We start from the raw sequence: 19,042 nt of genomic DNA, 5'->3' as shown, positions 1-19,042 counted from the left end.
ACAAAGGCCATATCAATTCCCTGAATTACCACATTAGCACCACTATATGTCACGTCCGATACCGCTATCACGTCGGCCAACACAAAGGATTGCGAAGCTCCCGTGTCTCTTAAAATCCGCACCGGTTTTTTCTCAGTCGGATCACCGGAAAGGGAAACAAAATCTTCAAAAATAAACGGCTCAAAATCTTCTTCAGGTTTGCTTTCAGGACCGTTTAAACACTGAGTGGTTTGAGGAACAATTCTAACAAAGCCTGTAGGCTTAGCTGGGGCAGCATTTTCTTTTTCAAGGTGAAACAGTTAGCAATAACATGCCCTACCTTATGGCAATAGAAACATTCACGTTCCTCTTTAGACCATGGGGTGACATTTTGGAATGTTTTGGAGATTATATAAATATATTTTTTATTTTTTAAATGGTGTCCCAGTACCAGAGTAAAGCAGCGTGTAGCCCAAATAACCCTTGCTGTATTTTACAGGTTTTCAGGAGAATATTTAATTCAGCCCACATGGAGCCATTTGCATGGGTGCTTCTGTATGGAGTGTGTTTTCAAGGTGTGCTTTGACTTATCTTATGTTCTTTGTACTCACTTTTTCTGTGGCAGATATTTTTTATCAGGTTATTGTTTTATTGATTATTTATTGATTACATGTTATTTCTTTTATTTATATTTGTGTTTATTCAATTTAGAAAGCAGACACGATGGTTCAAAATCAAGATAAACATATTTAAAAAGCATCCATTTGTCTGAAAGATATCACTAGCACAAATCATTTATACAACATTTCACAGTGTTGCAGTAAATGTGGGGCTTTGTGCTGAGTGACATGTTCTTACATATTGTTGTTAACTGGTCACTTACATTTTTTTGGTGGGGATAACCTTCTTGCCACAATATGTTTAGTTGGCTTTGCACATCTAAACCTAACTCCATCTTCTTTGCCATGTGTCTATAGGTGTTGGGTTACCTGTGGTTAAAAAAAAAAAAGTTAAGTTAGATAAGATTTCAGTCAAACCTACCCATCCACCTCCCTCCCACTCTTCCACTTCCACAAACCATTGGTTTGTTATTTAATAAATACATATATTATGTATTATATAAGCTGAATTTTTATTATTTTTATTTTTTAACCGCAAGTGACCCAGAACTTTTGGACTGTACTGTGTGTGTGTGTATATATATATATATATATCCAAGACCGAACACATTAGCTATGGTCTACCACATTGTTAATGGAATTTCATTAATCTGATTAACTGAAAAATGCTAGTTAAGAGTAGCTAAGGCAGCAATAGGACAGCAAGAAAAAAGCAAAAAGGCTTTTGTTTCACTCCTGATCAAACCAATCAAATTTCTGTTTTCTAAGGTGCCATATTTGGCGTTTCCTGGGCATGGAGTGTCACCGTGCCCAGAGAGATGGAGGGCATGGTAGGGTCCTGCCTGGTCATCCCCTGCAGATTTTCTTATAGCGAATACCCACCCAACGACAAGGGCAGAGTGGTCTGGTACCAATATGTCGACAGAGGATACCCTCTGGTGTGCGATCCAAAAAACCCAAATGAAGTCATCGAAAAGTTCAGGCGAAAAACCTCTTTATACGGATCACCTTACAATGGAGACTGCAGCCTGAAGATCGACCCCCTGGACTGGGGTCACCAAGAGGAGAGGGTTTACCCCTGGGTGGACCCAGACTACGTCACATATCGCTATTTTAAATTTTATGACGAAGCTGTGAAAATCCGTGTACGAGGTGAGAGAATTGAACTCTTTATTATTTGTCTACTGTGTTATGGTTAAGGTTTTCATTTGACTGAAAATGTACCAGTTTTCTTGGAAATGATGGATGTGACTTGCTTAGAAGTGCTAAGCGCAATTATATGTTTGTATTTCATGTTTTTTTTTTTTAAGACAGAGCAGACGAACCAAAATTATATTTTTCCGGCTCACGTACGGTGGGAGCAGAAATGACCGTCCAGTGCAGCGCCTACCACACGTGCCGACCGCGTCCCCCAACATTGCGCCTGACCGTAGCGGGACATACTGGAACACCCAAAGTCAATCACAAAGAAGTGCATGAAGGCAAGTGGGAAATCACCATGGAGATGACCTGGATATTAGACAACGCCCACCAAACCATCACTTGTGAAGTCAGACATCCCTCCGGCCGGAGCGCATCCAAAACCGTCAGCCTTCAGGGACAATGTGAGTAATTACATATGGACAGGGGTAAATTAGTTCTAGTGTTTCACCCACTAAAAAAGATCCTGAAAATTGCTTTTGGCTATAAGCTTATTTTCCGATTTTATTTATCACTCCTACAACTGCACAATTGTAGAGTTGGACACGCCCTAAATCTCCAGCCTTGAGTTACCGCTACCGTACGACAATCGCGCTTTTATTTGGGATATATTTGCAATTACACAGCCATGGCTAAATTTCAAAATTATTTCCATCAGCTACAATACTTGTCAGTTTTCTACAGTTAGCATTTAAAGCTCTAGATGGAGAGTGCAGCCTTAAGATTCATGTCTATGCGAGCTCAGCTTGTGAACCGTGATGGAACAGGAAGCAGGAAGCAGGGAGCAGTTAGCCTCGTGTGTTGAGGAGAGTGAAAACTTGTTTGCGCTCTCCCTTCAGGGAGGAAAATCAGACGTCACTGCACTGAGCGTGTCAGGTGACTAGGACTGGGCCTTCACACATGGGAGTGAAATGGTGGGAAATCATGAAAATAAACACCACCGCTGCGTGTGACGTAACCGCCGTCAGAAAATGTCATGCTAAGGCGATGCCTGAGAATAAACGACTGTTGCAAGGTCACATGCAGATGCTAAGCAAGGGACCAATGTGTACTAACCTTCTGCCTCAGGTTCAGTGACAAAGGTCACTATAAATCCCAGTTCGGAGGAGTTCCTGGAAGGCGTGGAGAAGGACGTGGTCTGTTCCGTATCCTACGCCTGCCAAGAGCACCGTCCGGATCTGTCTTGGAATTATGGAGGCATGAAGGTCTCCAGCGAGTTTAAGAAATTAGGCAGTGGGAGCTGGGAAAGCCGGTCCATTTTGAAATTCAAGGCAGGGGCCAGCGACCACAACCAAGCCCTGAAATGCACCGCAAGGTTCACCAATGGGCAAACTCAAGAGGGGTACATCACTCTGAAGGTGAAAAGTGAGTTTTCCCAAAATGAGAGAGGTCCCTTTTTTATTAAGAATGGTCGAATGGTTTGGTGGATGACCACGGTAAAACTCTGACCTGCACAGCTGAGTTTCCTGATGGGAAAAGGCCAATGACCTCAATCGATTTACACGTGAAAAGTATGTATATGGCATACAATTATTAAATAAAGCAACATAAGGCATGCAAATACATAACAAAATGCTTTATATAATGTTTTCTTAGAGGTGTATGTTTGGAGAAATGGCAAGAAAGAGCTTGATTTTGATTTTAAAAAATGGAAAGTATATGTTTAAAATGCACAGTGACCTTAATCACCTCATAGTATACAACCCTACTATCTCCTGAGGTAGAGCAGTATGGCACTAGTATAATATAATTTGTCTTGAAAATCGCCAGCTGGATCTGAATGGACTAACAAACACATTCAGACTAACACAGCTCATATCTTTGTGCGCTTGGATAGTTAAATGTGATCAATTTTAAGGTGAATCAAGACTGATTTTGCCTCCTTTTACTTTTCAGAGTATGAACCCCCAGAGCCTGAAAGGCCCACTGCTGGTCCGGACACAAATGACAAAGGCAGTGTGTATATTTTAAGTTGCATCTTGAACTAGAAGCAAAAAGCAAAACAATGGCACTAGGCTTCAGTAAAGGGGTTTGTTTTAAATGCTGTCTGCCTTTCTTGAAAAAACAAAAAACAGAAGCTAAGATTATGGTATGTCTCCCCCCCCCAAGTCATGAATAGTAGCTGTTGTCCATCTCCTATATTCATTCATTAATTCATTCTCTTTTCTATATCCATGTGGTTGTCCAGGATTAGTCTGTGTTCAGGAAAACATGAATAAAATCATGCCAGATTTTAGGTTACATGGTCGCACACTATTTACACACTGGCACAGATAACTGGTAATTGGCTGATGCTTTCAAATCTGACCAAACGAACAAAAAAAAACTAAAGCATGTGTTTGTTTTTTGTTTTTTTTTAGGTATCAGTCACATCTGGGCAGCCAGCGTCACCCCCAGAATCAGCGCCTTGACCCAGTCCTGTGTGGTTATCCCGTGTGGTTTCACAAGCGAAAGCGAATATCCCGTTACTGGCCTCAGCGGGATGTGGCAGACGAGAGACGGCGGCTACGCCTATCACAACGGACAGAGCAGAGTTACCAATAACTTCAAAGGCCGCACTCGGCTGGTGGGCGATCTGGACGAACAGAACTGCACCCTGGAGATCGACGAAGTCAAACCCCATGACAACGGGCCATTCTGTTTCCGGGCGGAAAAGGGGACGGACAAATACACCTTCAACAACAGCTGTGTGTTCATTGTTATGAAAGGTGTGTTTGACTGAAGTCCAGTGCAGTGGTTCTCAGACTCGGTCCTGGGGGAGCACTGTGTATGCTGGTTTTCATTCCAACCTCTAGTCTTTGCTAAGCACCTTGATTAGTAGAATCAGATGTGTGCACCTGCACTGGCCCTTTCTGGATAAGACTGGGGACCCCAGCTCTAAAACATGAAAAGGACCGAATTAAGAAAAATGAACAGCTTGTTAAAATTCTGGGATTGCAGTGGAGGTTGGAATGAAAACCAGTATACACAGTGGTCCCCCAGGACCGAGTTTGAGGACAGCTGGTCCTAGTGCAAGCGCACACTCGTGCTCAAGCGCACACTCGTGCTCAAGCGCACACTCGTGCTGAAGCGCACACTCGTGCTCAATCGCACACTCGTGCTGAAGCGCACACTCGTGCTCAATCGCACACTCGTGCTGAAGCGCACACTCGTGCTCAATCGCACACTTGTGCTCAAGCGCACGCGAGTGTGTGTGCACACCTCACGCTCCTGTTTGTTTGCGCAGCTTCACCGAGCGACCCGGTCATGACGCCCCTCTGGGAGGAGACCAAGGAAGGGTCTGCTCTCTCCGCCACCTGCTCAGTCGAACACACCTGCCCCACCCATCCCCCAACTTTCACCTGGAACGTCAAAGACGGAAAGACCACCACCAGCCACACGCAGAGCAGCCCCAGCACCTGGAAAACGTCTTCCACACTCACGTTCATCCCTGCTGGAGACAACTATGAGGAACAGCTGACCTGCAGCGCCACCTTCTGGAGGAGAAAGAGGCAAGACAGTTCAGCCAGTCTTAACGTTAAGCGTAAGTATTAGTCCACTGACAGTGTTGGGCTGTGTTTTTCCTCTGACTTTACGAGGACCAAGGTTTAAGAGAGGTTCAGACAAATATCAATGGATTCACAAAGAACAAAATGGGATTTTTTAGAAATCTTTTCTGCAATGCAGTGTATACAAAATCACATTACTCCAAGCAGAAGAAAATACATTTCAGAAGGAGCTATCCGGTAGGCAATGCTAAAAATGTTTTGTTTAAATTATCATTAGCAATAATTTACTGTTATAATTATAAAGATATTATAATGATATAATATCCACCACTGGACAGATTTATTACAGAGAACATCAAGATTAATATTATTATTGATGTGAAGACGTATTTCATGGGTCAGACAGTTTATTTATGATGTGTTCATTTATTAATTTTTTCACTAAATCAGACGTTTACAGAATTGAAAAAACTTTAACTTATTGAGACCTGGATTTTCCACCCAATAGTTACTGGCACTGCCGTTCTGCATTTCTCTGTAGGAAAGCAGAGCCTCCTCCCCATCCTGCTGCCTGCCACAGCTGCTGCCCTGCTTGCCCTGGCTCTGTGTGTGGGAGTCTTGACGTGCAGGAAAAGGTGTTCCAGGTGAGCGTGAATTTGGCCAAATCCAGAAGGGTGCTATCTATTAAGCCGTATATCTTCCTCAACCACGTTACACAGCAGGACTATAAAGCCAATGCGCAAGTCAAACAGACAAAATCAGGACTGGCCAACTCTGTTTCCTGGAGATCTACCGTCCTGTAGGTTTTCACTCAAAGCCTAACACAGTACACCTCATACAGCAGGTAGAGATCTCTCTGAGCTGCTAATTAGTAGAATGAGGTGTGCCAATTCAGGGTTGAAATGAAAACCTCCAAGATGGTAGATCTCCAGGAACAGGGTTGGGCAGCCCAGGACTAAATAAAGCTTTCCATGACAATATGTTCTACATTTCAATCTACAGCAGAAACTATACTTATACTTATTATTCTATGCTTACTACTACCAGTAGCTAGTTTACCAAAATGTGTCACTCTAAAACCCACAGGAAAAGTACTGATCAACACTCACTGAGGTCGCCACAACCTGACACTCAGTGAGTACCCCAAGGAACTATATTTTGCCATGTAATCTTAAATTTAAATAAATCTGGAAAAAGTGGTATTTCACTGTGCCAAATGAACTGTATCATGTGAAGAATGAAGCGTGTATAAAGGTTTCCAAGTTTGAAAGCTGGTTCTTTCTTTTCTTGTCTATCAATCAGGAGGTCTTTTTGGAAAAGATTTTCCAGGTAAGCAGATTGTACATATAATTTCAGCAAAACCTAATACCTGATGTACATATCTATATTCCAACATCCACTACGAATTTCTCTCTGTGGCAGTAAGTCCCTTATTTGCTTACCTTATATGCTGCGTAAAAAGAGTAATGATATCTGGTCGTGAATGCGTGCAACATTTTATTCAGTTAACTAGAGTTCTCTGATTGGAGAGGTCATTAGACGTGGCCTTGAACTGTGATAAATCAAACGCGATGTCTGTCTGTTCACAGAAGGCATGAAGGTAACAGCGCTAGTTGGAATGTGGGAAACACTGGCCACAGGTGAGTGATGTTGTTGCATCGATGGTCAGTAGAAGCACTCCGGTGATCTGGAAAGAGAAAAATCAAAACCCTAAGAGCTGTGTGTCAGCTTCTTCCATCTGCGAAACAGATCCCTAAACACGTTTCTGATAGCGTTGAATTAAAAATGTCAGGTGATACTGAACAAACAATCCAAATATAATGGCATTTTAATGACATGATTGGATGGTACCTAAATTACCTCTTAACCTCAGTGAAAAAGAGTAATGCCCCAGGAGTCCGGGCTGCTCACTGTGACCCTGTAGAATTGAAAGTATTGTAGGAACAAGTGCGATTCTGTGCTTTTTTTCAATATTTACATGGTAATCTATCACACACCCACAGGGAACTTCCCAGGGACTGTCCACGTAGCCCACCTCGTCCAGAGGAAAGGTACTGAAACCCAGTAACACTTTGATGCTCCTCTAAGCAGCATTGTAGCCTCACTAGGAAAAAGGACGAAGACAAGAGTGTGTGTGTGTGTGTGTGTGTAACATGTAATGGATGAATTAAAGTGCACTTGTTGCACCTTGTTCACTGAAATGTTTTCTGTATCTGAGAAAAATGAGTGCTTGATTCAGCCATGTCAGTCCTTGTGACCTAGCATCCTGAGCTGGCCCGGGCAGGACAGGCTCTCCTCTTAATTCTGGTTCCTCCTAAGGTTTCATTCTGTTTCTTCCATCTAGGGAGTTTTCCTTGCCACTGTCACCTAAGACTTTTTATTATGGACATTTTAGGCCAGGGCCTGCTGTAAAATATATTGCGTCAAATATTTTTGTGAAATGCACTGTTCGAATGAACTGAATGAATTAATAAGATTTTTAGAATTTTTTTGTACAATTATTTTTATTAGTCTTTTGTGTAGCCTACATACAGATTCCAAGCAGAAAAGAAAGAAAACGAAAAATGAATAATTAAAAAAAAACGACCAAGATAATAGCCTGCTTACTGACACTGGGTATCTCACTTTATGTTTCTCCTATATAAATTTCAAGTTTAAATCAAGAACAACAGTAAAAAATAAAAATAAAGAAAAAATGGGTATAATACATTAATACAGTTTTCTCTGGTTAGGCATCTCACCCTATGGTTCATTTTGAAGGAACCAGTCATGAAGAAGCTATTCAGGAAGCACTATAAAAGATTGGTGTATAGGATACCAGTCATCCATCGTCCAGGCGGCCTCAGCAGTGTTAATCCTTCCTTCATTTTCACAGCAGTACATGTCACTAATTGTACAATATGTTTTGTTTTTTGTGTTTTTGCAAATAGGGCATCATTCTGGAGGCGGTTTTCCAGGTAATTAATTTGGATTACTGCAGTGTTTTCCTTTTTTTATATTACATTACATTACAGGCATTTAGCAGACGCTCTTATCCAGACACTTTAGCATTACTTAGCATTTTTACATTGTATCCATTTATACAGCTGGATGCATACTGAAGCAATGTATGGTGGAGGTGCAGGTTAAGTACCTTGCTCAAGGGTACAACGGCAGTGTCCTACCCAGGAATCGAAACTATGACCTTTCGGTTACAAGCCCAGTTGCTTACCCACTGTGCTACACTGCTATATTTTCTTCATGGTCTGTTTATCAAGTTTCTGTTGATCATATGCTTATCATATATTTATTATAATGTACTGATCATTTAACACATGCACCAGATTGGATCTTAGAAATCCAATGTCTCAGTAATTCTATGTCTGAGAAAAACAATTCTGAATTTGTAAAAAGTCTTTGAACTCTCGAGACAAGTGTTAAGTTAGATATACCAAGCACACATCAACACAAGTAGTCTGAACAGAATACATTTATTGTAATAATTGTTATAGTCAGTTTCTGGCTGATTTAATGTTTCCTGGATGCTGCATTGTATGAATTCATTACACAATGGTCTAGCAAATGTATTCTGTAATGTTAGGTATAGCTAAATAATGTGAGTGTGAAAATCACCTACTGCTGTCAGCTGAAAAAAAAACATTCTATTTCTCTGTATGGCACACACAGAAGAAATCCCAAAGACTTCCTGGACAGACCTTCTCGCCCAGAAAAAAGGTAATCACATGGGCAATACTTCTGGAAAATTTCCACCATAACTATTGAGAAAAATATGGATCTTGTTTTTTCAAAAGATTAAAAAGTCTATGAATAAGTTTTTCTTTTTTTGTCCATGATTTTAACAGGAGGTCCATTTGGAGCAGATTTTCAAGGTAAGCTGGGGCAAAACATCAAAATAATTTACCTTTCCGGTTATTTATGTCACTTTTTATAGTACTCGTTCTGGCACCATATCCATATTCATATCATTGCGTAAATTGAATAGACTGCAATTCACGTGTTAGCAGTTTATACATCTGGGTAATTTACTGAAGCAATTAAGATTGTAAAATTGTTTAAGACTGTAATAGCAATGCTGCCAAGTGTTTCAAAAATTTTGGGCTTCAACCAGGTAATGTCCCTAAAACACCGTTCCACACTTTTGTTCCCATATGTTAAAGTTATAGGTATGCTTTTACAGAAAGCAATAAAGTGAAATTGTCATGGTTCTGTGTTTCTGTCTGTTTTTCCCTGTTGGGCCACCAGATGGCGGCACTTCTGTTTTGTGTCCTGCTCGTTCCCCTGTTGGTTAATTGTATTATTGCTTTCAATTATTTTATTATTGTCTCGTTATTTAATCATCGTCTCCACCTGCCTCTTGTTTCCCTTCCCTCTGGTTTGATTGTTCTTTGAGTTCACCTGTGTCTTGTTACCCCTGTCTATTTAAGTTCTTTGTCTCCTTGACTCGGGTGCTGGTTCCTTGTGTTTGCTTCCGACTTGTGCTTGTTCCTGACTTGTGTTTGTTTCTGACTTGTATGTATCTACCTGCTTGTGTTCTTGAGTTCTGCCTGCCTTGTGTTCCGTCTGCCTGTGTTCTTCCTGCCTGTGTTCTGCCCTGTCTGTGTTCTACCCGTACTGTTTCTGTTCCCTGTGTCTGCTATGCTTTTGAGTTTCTAGTTTTGCTTGTTTTGAGTTCCTTTACGTGTTTCGTGTTTTTTTCTTTTGGAATTGCCACTCGTGGCCTTTTGTTTGTTTTGTTAGTAAAGTCTTGATTTGTATTTTCATTTTTGAGTTTCGTGTTTTTTCCCACTGGGTCCTAACCCCCGTACCGTGACAGAAATAACTTGAATCAGTGCTCTGGTGGCCCGGTTTAATACTGAAACAAAGGTCTTATCTGTGCGCTTACAGACAGCAACATGGCAACGGACCTGAGATGAATGTGGGCTACAGGTAAGTATATAATGTTTCTGTCGTTAAAGCACTGTCACAGGTGAAAGTCTTATCGCAAACATTGTTCACTCACAGGGCCAATAACGAGAGCTTAGCAGGCAATGTTCCAACCAAACCAAAACCCCACTTCCCGTCTCCTGTAAGGTAAATCACCCTGTTTAAAACAATATTTTTATAGTTTTATAACATGCTAAACAAAAAACACGGGACACAGTGAATCAGCTTCACAAAAGATGAATCATGGAGTTCTATATATTTTTTAACGTTTTTCAGGCATTTGTTTTGCGACAAGTAATAAAATCAGTAAGCTTTCAGTTGTTGCCATTTAGAGGTTTTTTTTTATTGATCATGTGAGCAACCGTCATTACTGTTTAGTTAAACTTGTAAACAGTTTATTATTTTATCATTAACAGTTTGTTATAATTTATAAACAAATTTTAATTATGCTTGCTACACCTTTCTATGACTGTGTTTGAAATTCAGTGACATTCTTTTAGTTGAAAAGAGACCATTTGAAAGTATAAATACTGGAGAAATGTTTTCCCCCTCTCTAGAAACCCAAAATCTGCCCATGCTGCCAAACATAGGAATGACGTAAGTACTGTACCAGACAACAGTGCGGCTAGATTCAGTAAATGAATGCGCAGGCTTATTTTAATTTATTTTTTATTTGTTGCCTCTTAAGTCTAGCCATTTTAAATACACGATTTAGAGAGATAGAGGCTCTAGAAATGCTTCCCTGTGGACCATTCCAAGCATGCAAGAGTGAAAATTCCTTGTCCCACAAAGAAAAGTTCAAATTTAATAAATTTTTTATTGGTTAAAAATAACAAACAAAAAACTCAGAAGTCGTAAGAAATAAAACTGAAAATAAAAACATGTTAAATCACCTCGGATGTCCACATTGAACTCAATGGGTTGCAAGCGCTTTTGCGTGCAAGCATGCACAGTACAGGCTGTTTCCTGCTACTTCCTAAGCTTCACCGTCTAGATGCTAACAAGTTGCTGTATTGAAAGTACAACAGCTGTCGCGTACAGGCGGGCTAATAAGGAAACTTGAATGGCGGTTGCCAGAAATGCGACCGTTGTTGTCGTTGGAGCAGCCACTGGAGTCCACCAGGTGCCACTAAAAGATACCACTCCACCAGCTTCTGCTAAAACCGCCACTGGCGCCCGCCAGCTGCCACTAAACGATTCAACCCCTAATGGGAACTTTTTAACAGTGTGTTACGTTCCCTTTATTGGCGAATTTGTGCTGGACTCAGCTCAATGAACAGGGATTACGTTCTGCTCGGCTTCTCATTGAAGCCTCTGAGTTGGAACAAGCAGTCTATGCGATGCACACATAGGCTACAACACCTAAAAAACACCTGCTGTAAAAAAAAAAAAAAAAATTAAAAAAAAGATTTGTGAGGATGCATTTAAAGGTATTCAACAACTCGTCCTTTGATTGATGTCACTAGATAGTAACCACTTTATTGTGATTATTTCATTGCTTCCTGGGCATTAACAACGTAAGACTGTTCAGTTCGTCGTCACAAGAGCATCAGTTCCTTCCCATTTCCTGCTAAGGGCTTGCCATGGAAAAGCAGAGAAACCCCTTCCACCTAGGCACTTACCAGTAGTGCATCTCACACTAAACTGAGTACACGCTGCTTTGCAGAGCAACATGTTTTGGGCGTTGACTGTATCCCTTTGTGCGGTATTTATAGCTGGTAAGACTTGGTTTTCTATTGTTACAATGTAGGGAAGGGGAAGACTTGATGCTCCATAAAATAACTGCATTTGTTAAGACATAAGCACGGTTAACGCTTCGACTACACTGGTCTTCACCCCGAACAGCAACGCGGTCGACGCGTTAAACGTGTATCTCATAAAAAACAAGTTACTCGCACATACAAGACATACACCGTCTATAACTCATTCATTCAGACTGCCAAAATCCAGGCCTGCCATTAAAAGTATTGATATCAAAATGACGCCAAGTTACGGTTCTACAAACAATATAGGCTATCTTGCCTCACCGAAATTAAATAAGATGTATTCCAAAGCAATGCTACCCAATATTTCCTCAATTCTTTCAAGTCACTTGGCCCTGTGTTTTGTAATCTTACCATTCTACAATCTCATGCAAACTTTGTGTCAGATCAAAGTGTCAAATATGTCGAATTGCCTCATGGAACACATTGAAATTCATGTAGAAAACTGCTGGTCAGTAACTACAGGAAGCATATTTCTCCAGAAAACATGTCTATACTTGCTTCTGAACTCAATTTGAGTAAATGTACAAGTGATTGTATATTTGCTACGTAAATAAATACTGCATGTATAATGCATATTGTACATACATATACATAGAGAACTTGTTTATCCCCATGGGGACATTTCCCTCGCAGCATATTACATTCACATCCCCTTTTGCTCGATATGAAGATCTTTACACTGCAGAGAAGAATTCGCGGGATTCGCTGTGGCTCGTGCAATTATGTATCTCGTGCATCATCATCGTGAATGATTGTTGTGTGATATTTTTGAAACAACTGCCTTGTTTCTGGTTTTGCTAGCTAAACTGTTTGTGTAAGCTGAGCTGGGAGTTAAATTAGCAATCAGAATAAGAAGAATAAAACAAAAACAAAGGAGGTTTCATCAAAAAAGGGAATCAAGGCTGAAGGAACATATGAGGAAGCGTAATAAAATAGTAACAACGCTAATCCATACTGCCGTATACTTTTATTTAGTTTTCTCCAGCTTGACATCTTTACACAGAAATCAGACCCCACTCTGCTCCACCTATACCCCGGCTTTATTCCGATCAATATGTTGATGAACTTGATGGCAGTGTAAATAACGGTAACTTTAAGGCCAGTTGAGAGAAATGATTCGCAACAAGACGAAGCGGTTTTAGAATGTTGCAGAGAAAATTGCAACGATGTGAACTGGTTATCTGCAGAGCGTCTGAAGCCGTTGCCTGGGGTCTCAAAAGACCCACCTTGTCAAATCGCCAAGTGCAGTTTTAGAACTTTCACAATCAGACGTTTTGGAATTTTTCAAGTTGCATCCAGTCTCGTTGCAAATCATTGATCTGAACTGGCCTTTAGTTAGCTACATTGCAACGCTGCAACAAGGTAGCATTGCATTCGAGAGACGGTTTGCGAGGTCGGTACCAGTCGGTAGCGTTAGCTAGCGTTTTTTCTAATTGTTAGCTGACATTAGATTGTGTTAATTACGTTAGCTAGCTAACGCAACGTTCCCTGATATGAGAGATGAATACTGTGCGCAACATTGTCTAAACTAATGTTGCCTTTATTGACATGGTCCGGTAGCTAGCGTTAGCAGTGCAAATAGCTATGTAATTTAGTAACGTTACATTGTCATCAAATGTAATACGAAATCTACATAAACAAATAATATGACCTCTCATGTTACACAAAAACTTATTAGGGTTCCATAACCCCCCCCCACCTTAACGCTAGCAGGTACCGGAAAAAACAGTATGCCGCTCACACACAAGTGAGTTGAAGAGCAAGCCTGTTGCGTTAACTCCGCCTACCCTCTCTGGTGGACCAACCACTGATGGGTGATGGAAAACGCGTCACTATCTATGCGCCGTTTGTGATTTTTTCCCGGGAATGTCGCCACAGACACCCAGTTCTTTAATCATAAATAATAATAATAATAATAATAATATAAATTAATATAATAATAGGCTCAATCACCATTGTGTTACCTAATTCAGCGATAGATAGTGACTTAACAGACATTTATTTTAATGAAAATCTTCGAGATTATTACTTTAACAATTTTTCAGACACAAAAAGTTTTTATTGAGTATTACAATTTTTTTCTGCAGAACATACAGTAGGTTTAAAAATGATTGATGGTAAATGGACTGCATTTATATAGCGCTTTTATCCAAAGCGCTTTACAATTGATGCCTCTCATTCGCCAGAGCAGTTAGGGGTTAGGTGTCTTGCTCAAGGACACTTCAACATGCCCAGGGCAGGGTTTGAACCAGCAACCCTCCGACTGCCAGACAATCGGTCTTACCTCCTGAGCTATGTCGCCCCTATTGGCATCCCTGTGATTAATATGTGGTTAAGCCTTCCCTGGAGACAGTTATTTTTATATTGTGAAGGCCCTTTGTGCCTGGTGTGAAATAGTGTCTAATTGCATGGTCCGTAGGAAATAGTTCCAACAGAAAGTATGAATAGAGGTAATCTTTTGCACAGTAATGGGGTAGTGCACACATGCACAAGCCTGGAGGCATAACATCACTATACAAGCTTTTCTGGAGCTGCAGGAAGTATAACTTCTGTGCATTTGTGTCTGCAATGAAATGGTTTCACTGTGTTCCTTTTCTATTTCCAGACACCATATTTTGAAGAAGAAGAAGAAGAGGAGGATTATGAGAATTGTTTTAAAGAGGACATTTATGCGAACATGTAATGGAACAAAGTTGGCTTGTCTTAAGAAAAACCTGCTACTTTAACATACGTGATCCGGAGGCAGTTCAAGCGATGACTATGTATTTATAAGGCCTTTGTCACACGATAGGAATTTTGATTCAAAGTCTCCATGCACACATTTCACATATGATACTTTTTTTATCGGATATAGCTTGTGCGCAATGTGAATAAGGCTTGTGATTTCTGTCAGCACGTTTATTACTGAACGGCCATGAAGATGGAGGTTTTGATATCACAAGAATCATAAGAACTATTAATTCTGTTCTCTAGTACGTGTGCTGGGTGTTTGGAAAGGATCTTTTTGATTTTCTAACGGTACATTACTTGATGTCCTATTTCACTATTGTTTATTAATATTGCCATATACTGCTTTGCAGGCCTACATGTATTGTCACCAAGTATATTACTGTAATGAAGAGCAAAACATTTATATTTAATTCATTGATTATTTTGTGTTCTGAGAATATCTTTGCTGCAATAAATAATTCACGGTGTTAGAGGGGTCAGCTTTTGTGATAAATATATGGCCCTTGTTCGATAGATGATGGATGGATGGATGGATGGATGTCAAACTAATCCTAACATCATACACCGTGTGAATGACATCAGAGGAACAAGAGGAACAGGGGAAAATGGTTGCAAAGCTACTGTGATTTCAAATTGAATAAGGATGGAAGCCGTCCTGACAATGGCTTAAATGATTAAAAATTAAACTGTAAATCTACAAAGTTCAGTTCACGAATTGTGTATTACCACATTGTGCATATTAATGCACAAAAAAACATAGCTCTCGCCAAATTTTCTACGGACCAAACAGTGATGAGCAAAAATATACTGGTTTTTGTCTCAAATCAACACCTAGCTTTAGCCAGTTAGTCAGTGAAATGCCAGCCACAACAACAAGGTAAGGCAAGTACAAGCTCACCCTTTGGTGAAAAGATTCCATGGACACACATACATCCATCCATTATCTATACCTGCTTATCCTGAGCAGGGTCCATCCATTATCTATACCCGCTTATCCTGAGCAGGGTCCATCCATTATCTATACCCGCTTATCCTGAGCAGGGTCCATCCATTATCTATACCTTATCCTGAGCCAGGTCCATCCATTATCTATATCCTGAGCAGCGTTGTGGGGGGCACTGGAGCCTATCCCAGCATGCATTGGGCGAGAGGCAGGAACACACCCTGGACAGGCCGCCAATCTATCGCAGGGCACACACACCATTCACTCGCTCACTCATACCTATGGGCAATTTAGAGTCTCCAGTTAGCCTACCTGCATGTCTTTGGACTGTGGGAGGAAACCAGAGTACCCTGGCTGAGATTCGAATACACGACCTTCTTGTTGTGAGGCGACAGTGCTACCCACTGCACCACCCTGCCGCCCGATACATATACAGTTAAATGCAAAAATATCAGCACAGTGACACGAGTTTTGTTTTTTTGGCTTTTCTGCTCTAGCACATTGAAAATAAAAAATTGAGTATGGGGTTAAAGTGCAGACTGTCAGCTTTAATTTGAGGGCATATACAGCTTTAACCGTGTAGGAATTGCAACACTTTTTATAAATAGTCCCCCATTTTAGAAGAGCAAAAGTAATTAGCTGCTTAGCTGATTCTTGCTGAATACCAGCTGCATGGCATTAATTAATATACATGACATGCAGAAAGTGTCAATGTCAGTAAATTAGGCCATCATGAGGCTACGAAATAAATTGATCAGAGGCATAGCCAAAACTTTGGGTGTGTCAAAATCAACTGTTTGATACAGTGTAAATCCAATGTGTTAGAGTACACAGCCAAAACAAAAATACTGTCCCAGTACTTTTGCATTTAACAGAATATGTGACAAGTGAGTTGTATGTTGAAATGTATAATAATGAAATTCATTTGTAAATAAGAGACCAATAACACAGGAATGGCTTACCTTTTACCTTCACGGATGCACCGAAAAGATTCAACTGCAAAATTCTCTGTGAGAAAGCCGTCCTACACTCCTCTCTACCTCTACCGTAACAGGAAGCCAGAGGCAAACTGTGGAGGGGTGATGTGGTTAATGCGCCATCTGCTGGTGGAGAGGGAGCAGTTTAGCTGGCCTGCTTCCACAGCTGTTAGAGTTATTCAGTAACTGTTTATATGCTCTACTGTACGTATATTTTACTATGACTAAAAATCTATTTACAGTACAACCAAAATATTTGATATGATTAACAAGCATAATATAAATAGACAGGGATTGATTTAACTTTATAATTTGGAAGATGTAATTTTGCCCCATATGTTTGTTTTGGCTTCATAAATTTCATTTAATTTTTAATACATTAGCAGGATGGTAGAAAGCTATTTTACAGAAGCAACACTTTTTTGTCACATGGTGTGCCTGTGCTAGGTACCTTCGTAAGGCTGTGCTACAGAGATGAGCTGGAAATGTTGAGTTGTATTTAGCACAGTAGAAATGTGTGACCAAAACAGTTACACTTAGCATGAAATGGCAGGTATGTTTATTACTGTATGACCAATCAGATCAATCCTTGGTTTCACTTACTCAGTAAAATGTGGTTTTCATTGGCTGTTACCTCTGACTTCCACTGCTATGTCACTCTACAATGAGAAAAATAGACTTTATTGTGGTAAACCATGATTCATATAACATAACATAACGTAACGTAACGTAATGTAAGACGAGAACAGGCCATTCAGCCCAGCACTGCTCGTCTATTCCTACCACTAAACTGTACTTAATGCTTAGTTTATCTAAACACTAGATAGTATCTAACACTGTATCAAGCCGGGCCTTGAATACCCCCAGTGTTTCTGCCTCCACTACATGTCCAGGCAAGCTGTTACACACATTGACCACTCTCTGTGTGAAAAAATATTTCCTAATGTCTGTGTGAAATTTACCTTTTTCCAGTTTCCATTTATGCCCCCTCGTTCTGCTAACCGAACTCAACTTGAATAATTTCCTGTAGTTCACTTTGCTCATCCCTTTAATAAATTTAAAAGCTGCAATCTCCCCAAAGTCTCCTTTCACTAAGCTTGAAAAGTCCAAGCATCTCAAGTCTTTTCTCATAACACTTATCTTTTATACCCGGAATCAATCTGGTTGCCCGTCTTTGGACCTTATCCAGTGCCTCTATATCTTTCTCGTAGTACGGTCCCCAGAACTGCATACAATACTCTAGGTGTGGTCTGACAAGGGTATTGTATCGGGTGAGTATGATCTCCTTAGATTTATACTCAATACTCCTGGCTATGTATCCCAGCATCCTGTTGCCTTTTTTTTTTTACTGCTACAGCACATTGATCAGACTCTGATAGGCGTTGATCAACTATCACTCCCAAGTTTTTTTCTACATGTGCACATTCTAATTTTGTACCACCCATAAAGTAATCCTGCCCTATGTTTTTATTCCTCACATGTAGAACTTTACATTTAGTTATATTGAATTTCATTTGCCAGGTTTCTGCCCACTTCTGGATTCTGTTTAAATCTTCTTGGATTACTTTAGTAGATTCCAAACTGTTGGCAAAACCTCCCAGTTTTGTATCATCTGCAGATTTAACTAGTGTACTTTCAATGTCCGTGTCAAGGTCATTTATGTAAATGAGGAAGAGCAGTGGACCCAGCACCGATCCCTGTGGAACTCCACTTCCCCAACACCCTGCTCAGAGAAGTTCCCTCCTACTACTACCCTTTGTGTTCTATCCTGTAGCCAGTTCCAGACCCACTCTGAAATGCTTCCTGTAATTCCTACTGTCCTCATTTTGATAATGAGTTTGTCATGTGGTACCTTATCAAGTGCTTTTTGGAAATCTAAGTATGTTATATCATAAGCCTTGCTCCCATCCAGACATTTGGTAGCTGTCATGGTCCTGCGTTCCTGTCTGCGTTTTCCCTGTTGGGCCACCAGATGGCGGCACTTCTGTTTTGTGTCCTGCTCCCCCTGTGTTAATTGTATGATTGTTTCCAATTGTCTAATCATTGTTTTCTGGCTGTCTCGTTTTCCCTTCCCCTTCCGTGGCCTGATTGTTCATGGTGCCCTCCTGTGTCTCGTCAGTGTGTTCTATTTAAGTTTCCCCCTCCCTTGACTCAGGTGCTGGATTCTTGCGGTATGTCTGGTTGTTCCGTGCTCCCCTCCTCAAGTCTGCTCCATGCCTTCCTGCTCATGTTCTGGTTCCCCCGCGTTTGTATTTTCCGGATTTTCTTTGTTCTTATGTTTGTTTGCCTTCGTTTGTTGAAGGTCGCCCTGCGAGGCTTTTTGTTCCCTTTTGTTCCCGTTTGTTAGTAAAGTCTTTTGTTCCCTTCATTTTGAGTTGTTGCATTTTTGCCTCTGCATTTGGGTCCAAACCCCCCC

General features: G+C 40.6%; 1 protein-coding gene and 1 long non-coding RNA gene across 2 annotated transcripts in view; one reads left to right on the top strand and one right to left on the bottom strand.

Annotated features, from left to right (window-relative positions):
* Positions 1-15,207, top strand: part of LOC118235520 — a 253,413-nt gene extending 238,206 nt beyond the window's left edge. Inside the window, exons 10-23 of the mRNA XM_035432952.1 lie at positions 4,160-4,507; positions 5,026-5,322; positions 5,829-5,931; positions 6,374-6,421; positions 6,590-6,616; positions 6,877-6,927; positions 7,291-7,338; positions 8,218-8,244; positions 8,954-9,001; positions 9,130-9,156; positions 10,172-10,213; positions 10,289-10,357; positions 10,768-10,807; positions 14,582-15,207. Coding sequence (XP_035288843.1) covers positions 4,160-4,507; positions 5,026-5,322; positions 5,829-5,931; positions 6,374-6,421; positions 6,590-6,616; positions 6,877-6,927; positions 7,291-7,338; positions 8,218-8,244; positions 8,954-9,001; positions 9,130-9,156; positions 10,172-10,213; positions 10,289-10,357; positions 10,768-10,807; positions 14,582-14,659 — 1,253 coding nt within the window. The 3' untranslated portion in view covers positions 14,660-15,207. The remainder of the gene's footprint in view (positions 1-4,159; positions 4,508-5,025; positions 5,323-5,828; positions 5,932-6,373; positions 6,422-6,589; positions 6,617-6,876; positions 6,928-7,290; positions 7,339-8,217; positions 8,245-8,953; positions 9,002-9,129; positions 9,157-10,171; positions 10,214-10,288; positions 10,358-10,767; positions 10,808-14,581) is intronic.
* A 1,445-nt stretch (positions 15,208-16,652) lies between these two features.
* The window catches only part of LOC118236053, a 46,435-nt gene continuing 44,045 nt past the window's right edge, over positions 16,653-19,042 (bottom strand). The window contains exon 3 of the long non-coding RNA XR_004766973.1: positions 16,653-16,749. This is a non-coding gene — a long non-coding RNA (uncharacterized LOC118236053). The remainder of the gene's footprint in view (positions 16,750-19,042) is intronic.

This window comes from Anguilla anguilla, chromosome 1, assembly GCF_013347855.1.
Source record: "Anguilla anguilla isolate fAngAng1 chromosome 1, fAngAng1.pri, whole genome shotgun sequence".
NCBI classification, from domain to species: domain Eukaryota; kingdom Metazoa; phylum Chordata; class Actinopteri; order Anguilliformes; family Anguillidae; genus Anguilla; species Anguilla anguilla.
Note: the sequence above shows the minus strand (reverse complement) of the source record. Positions and strands in the feature narration are given on the sequence as shown.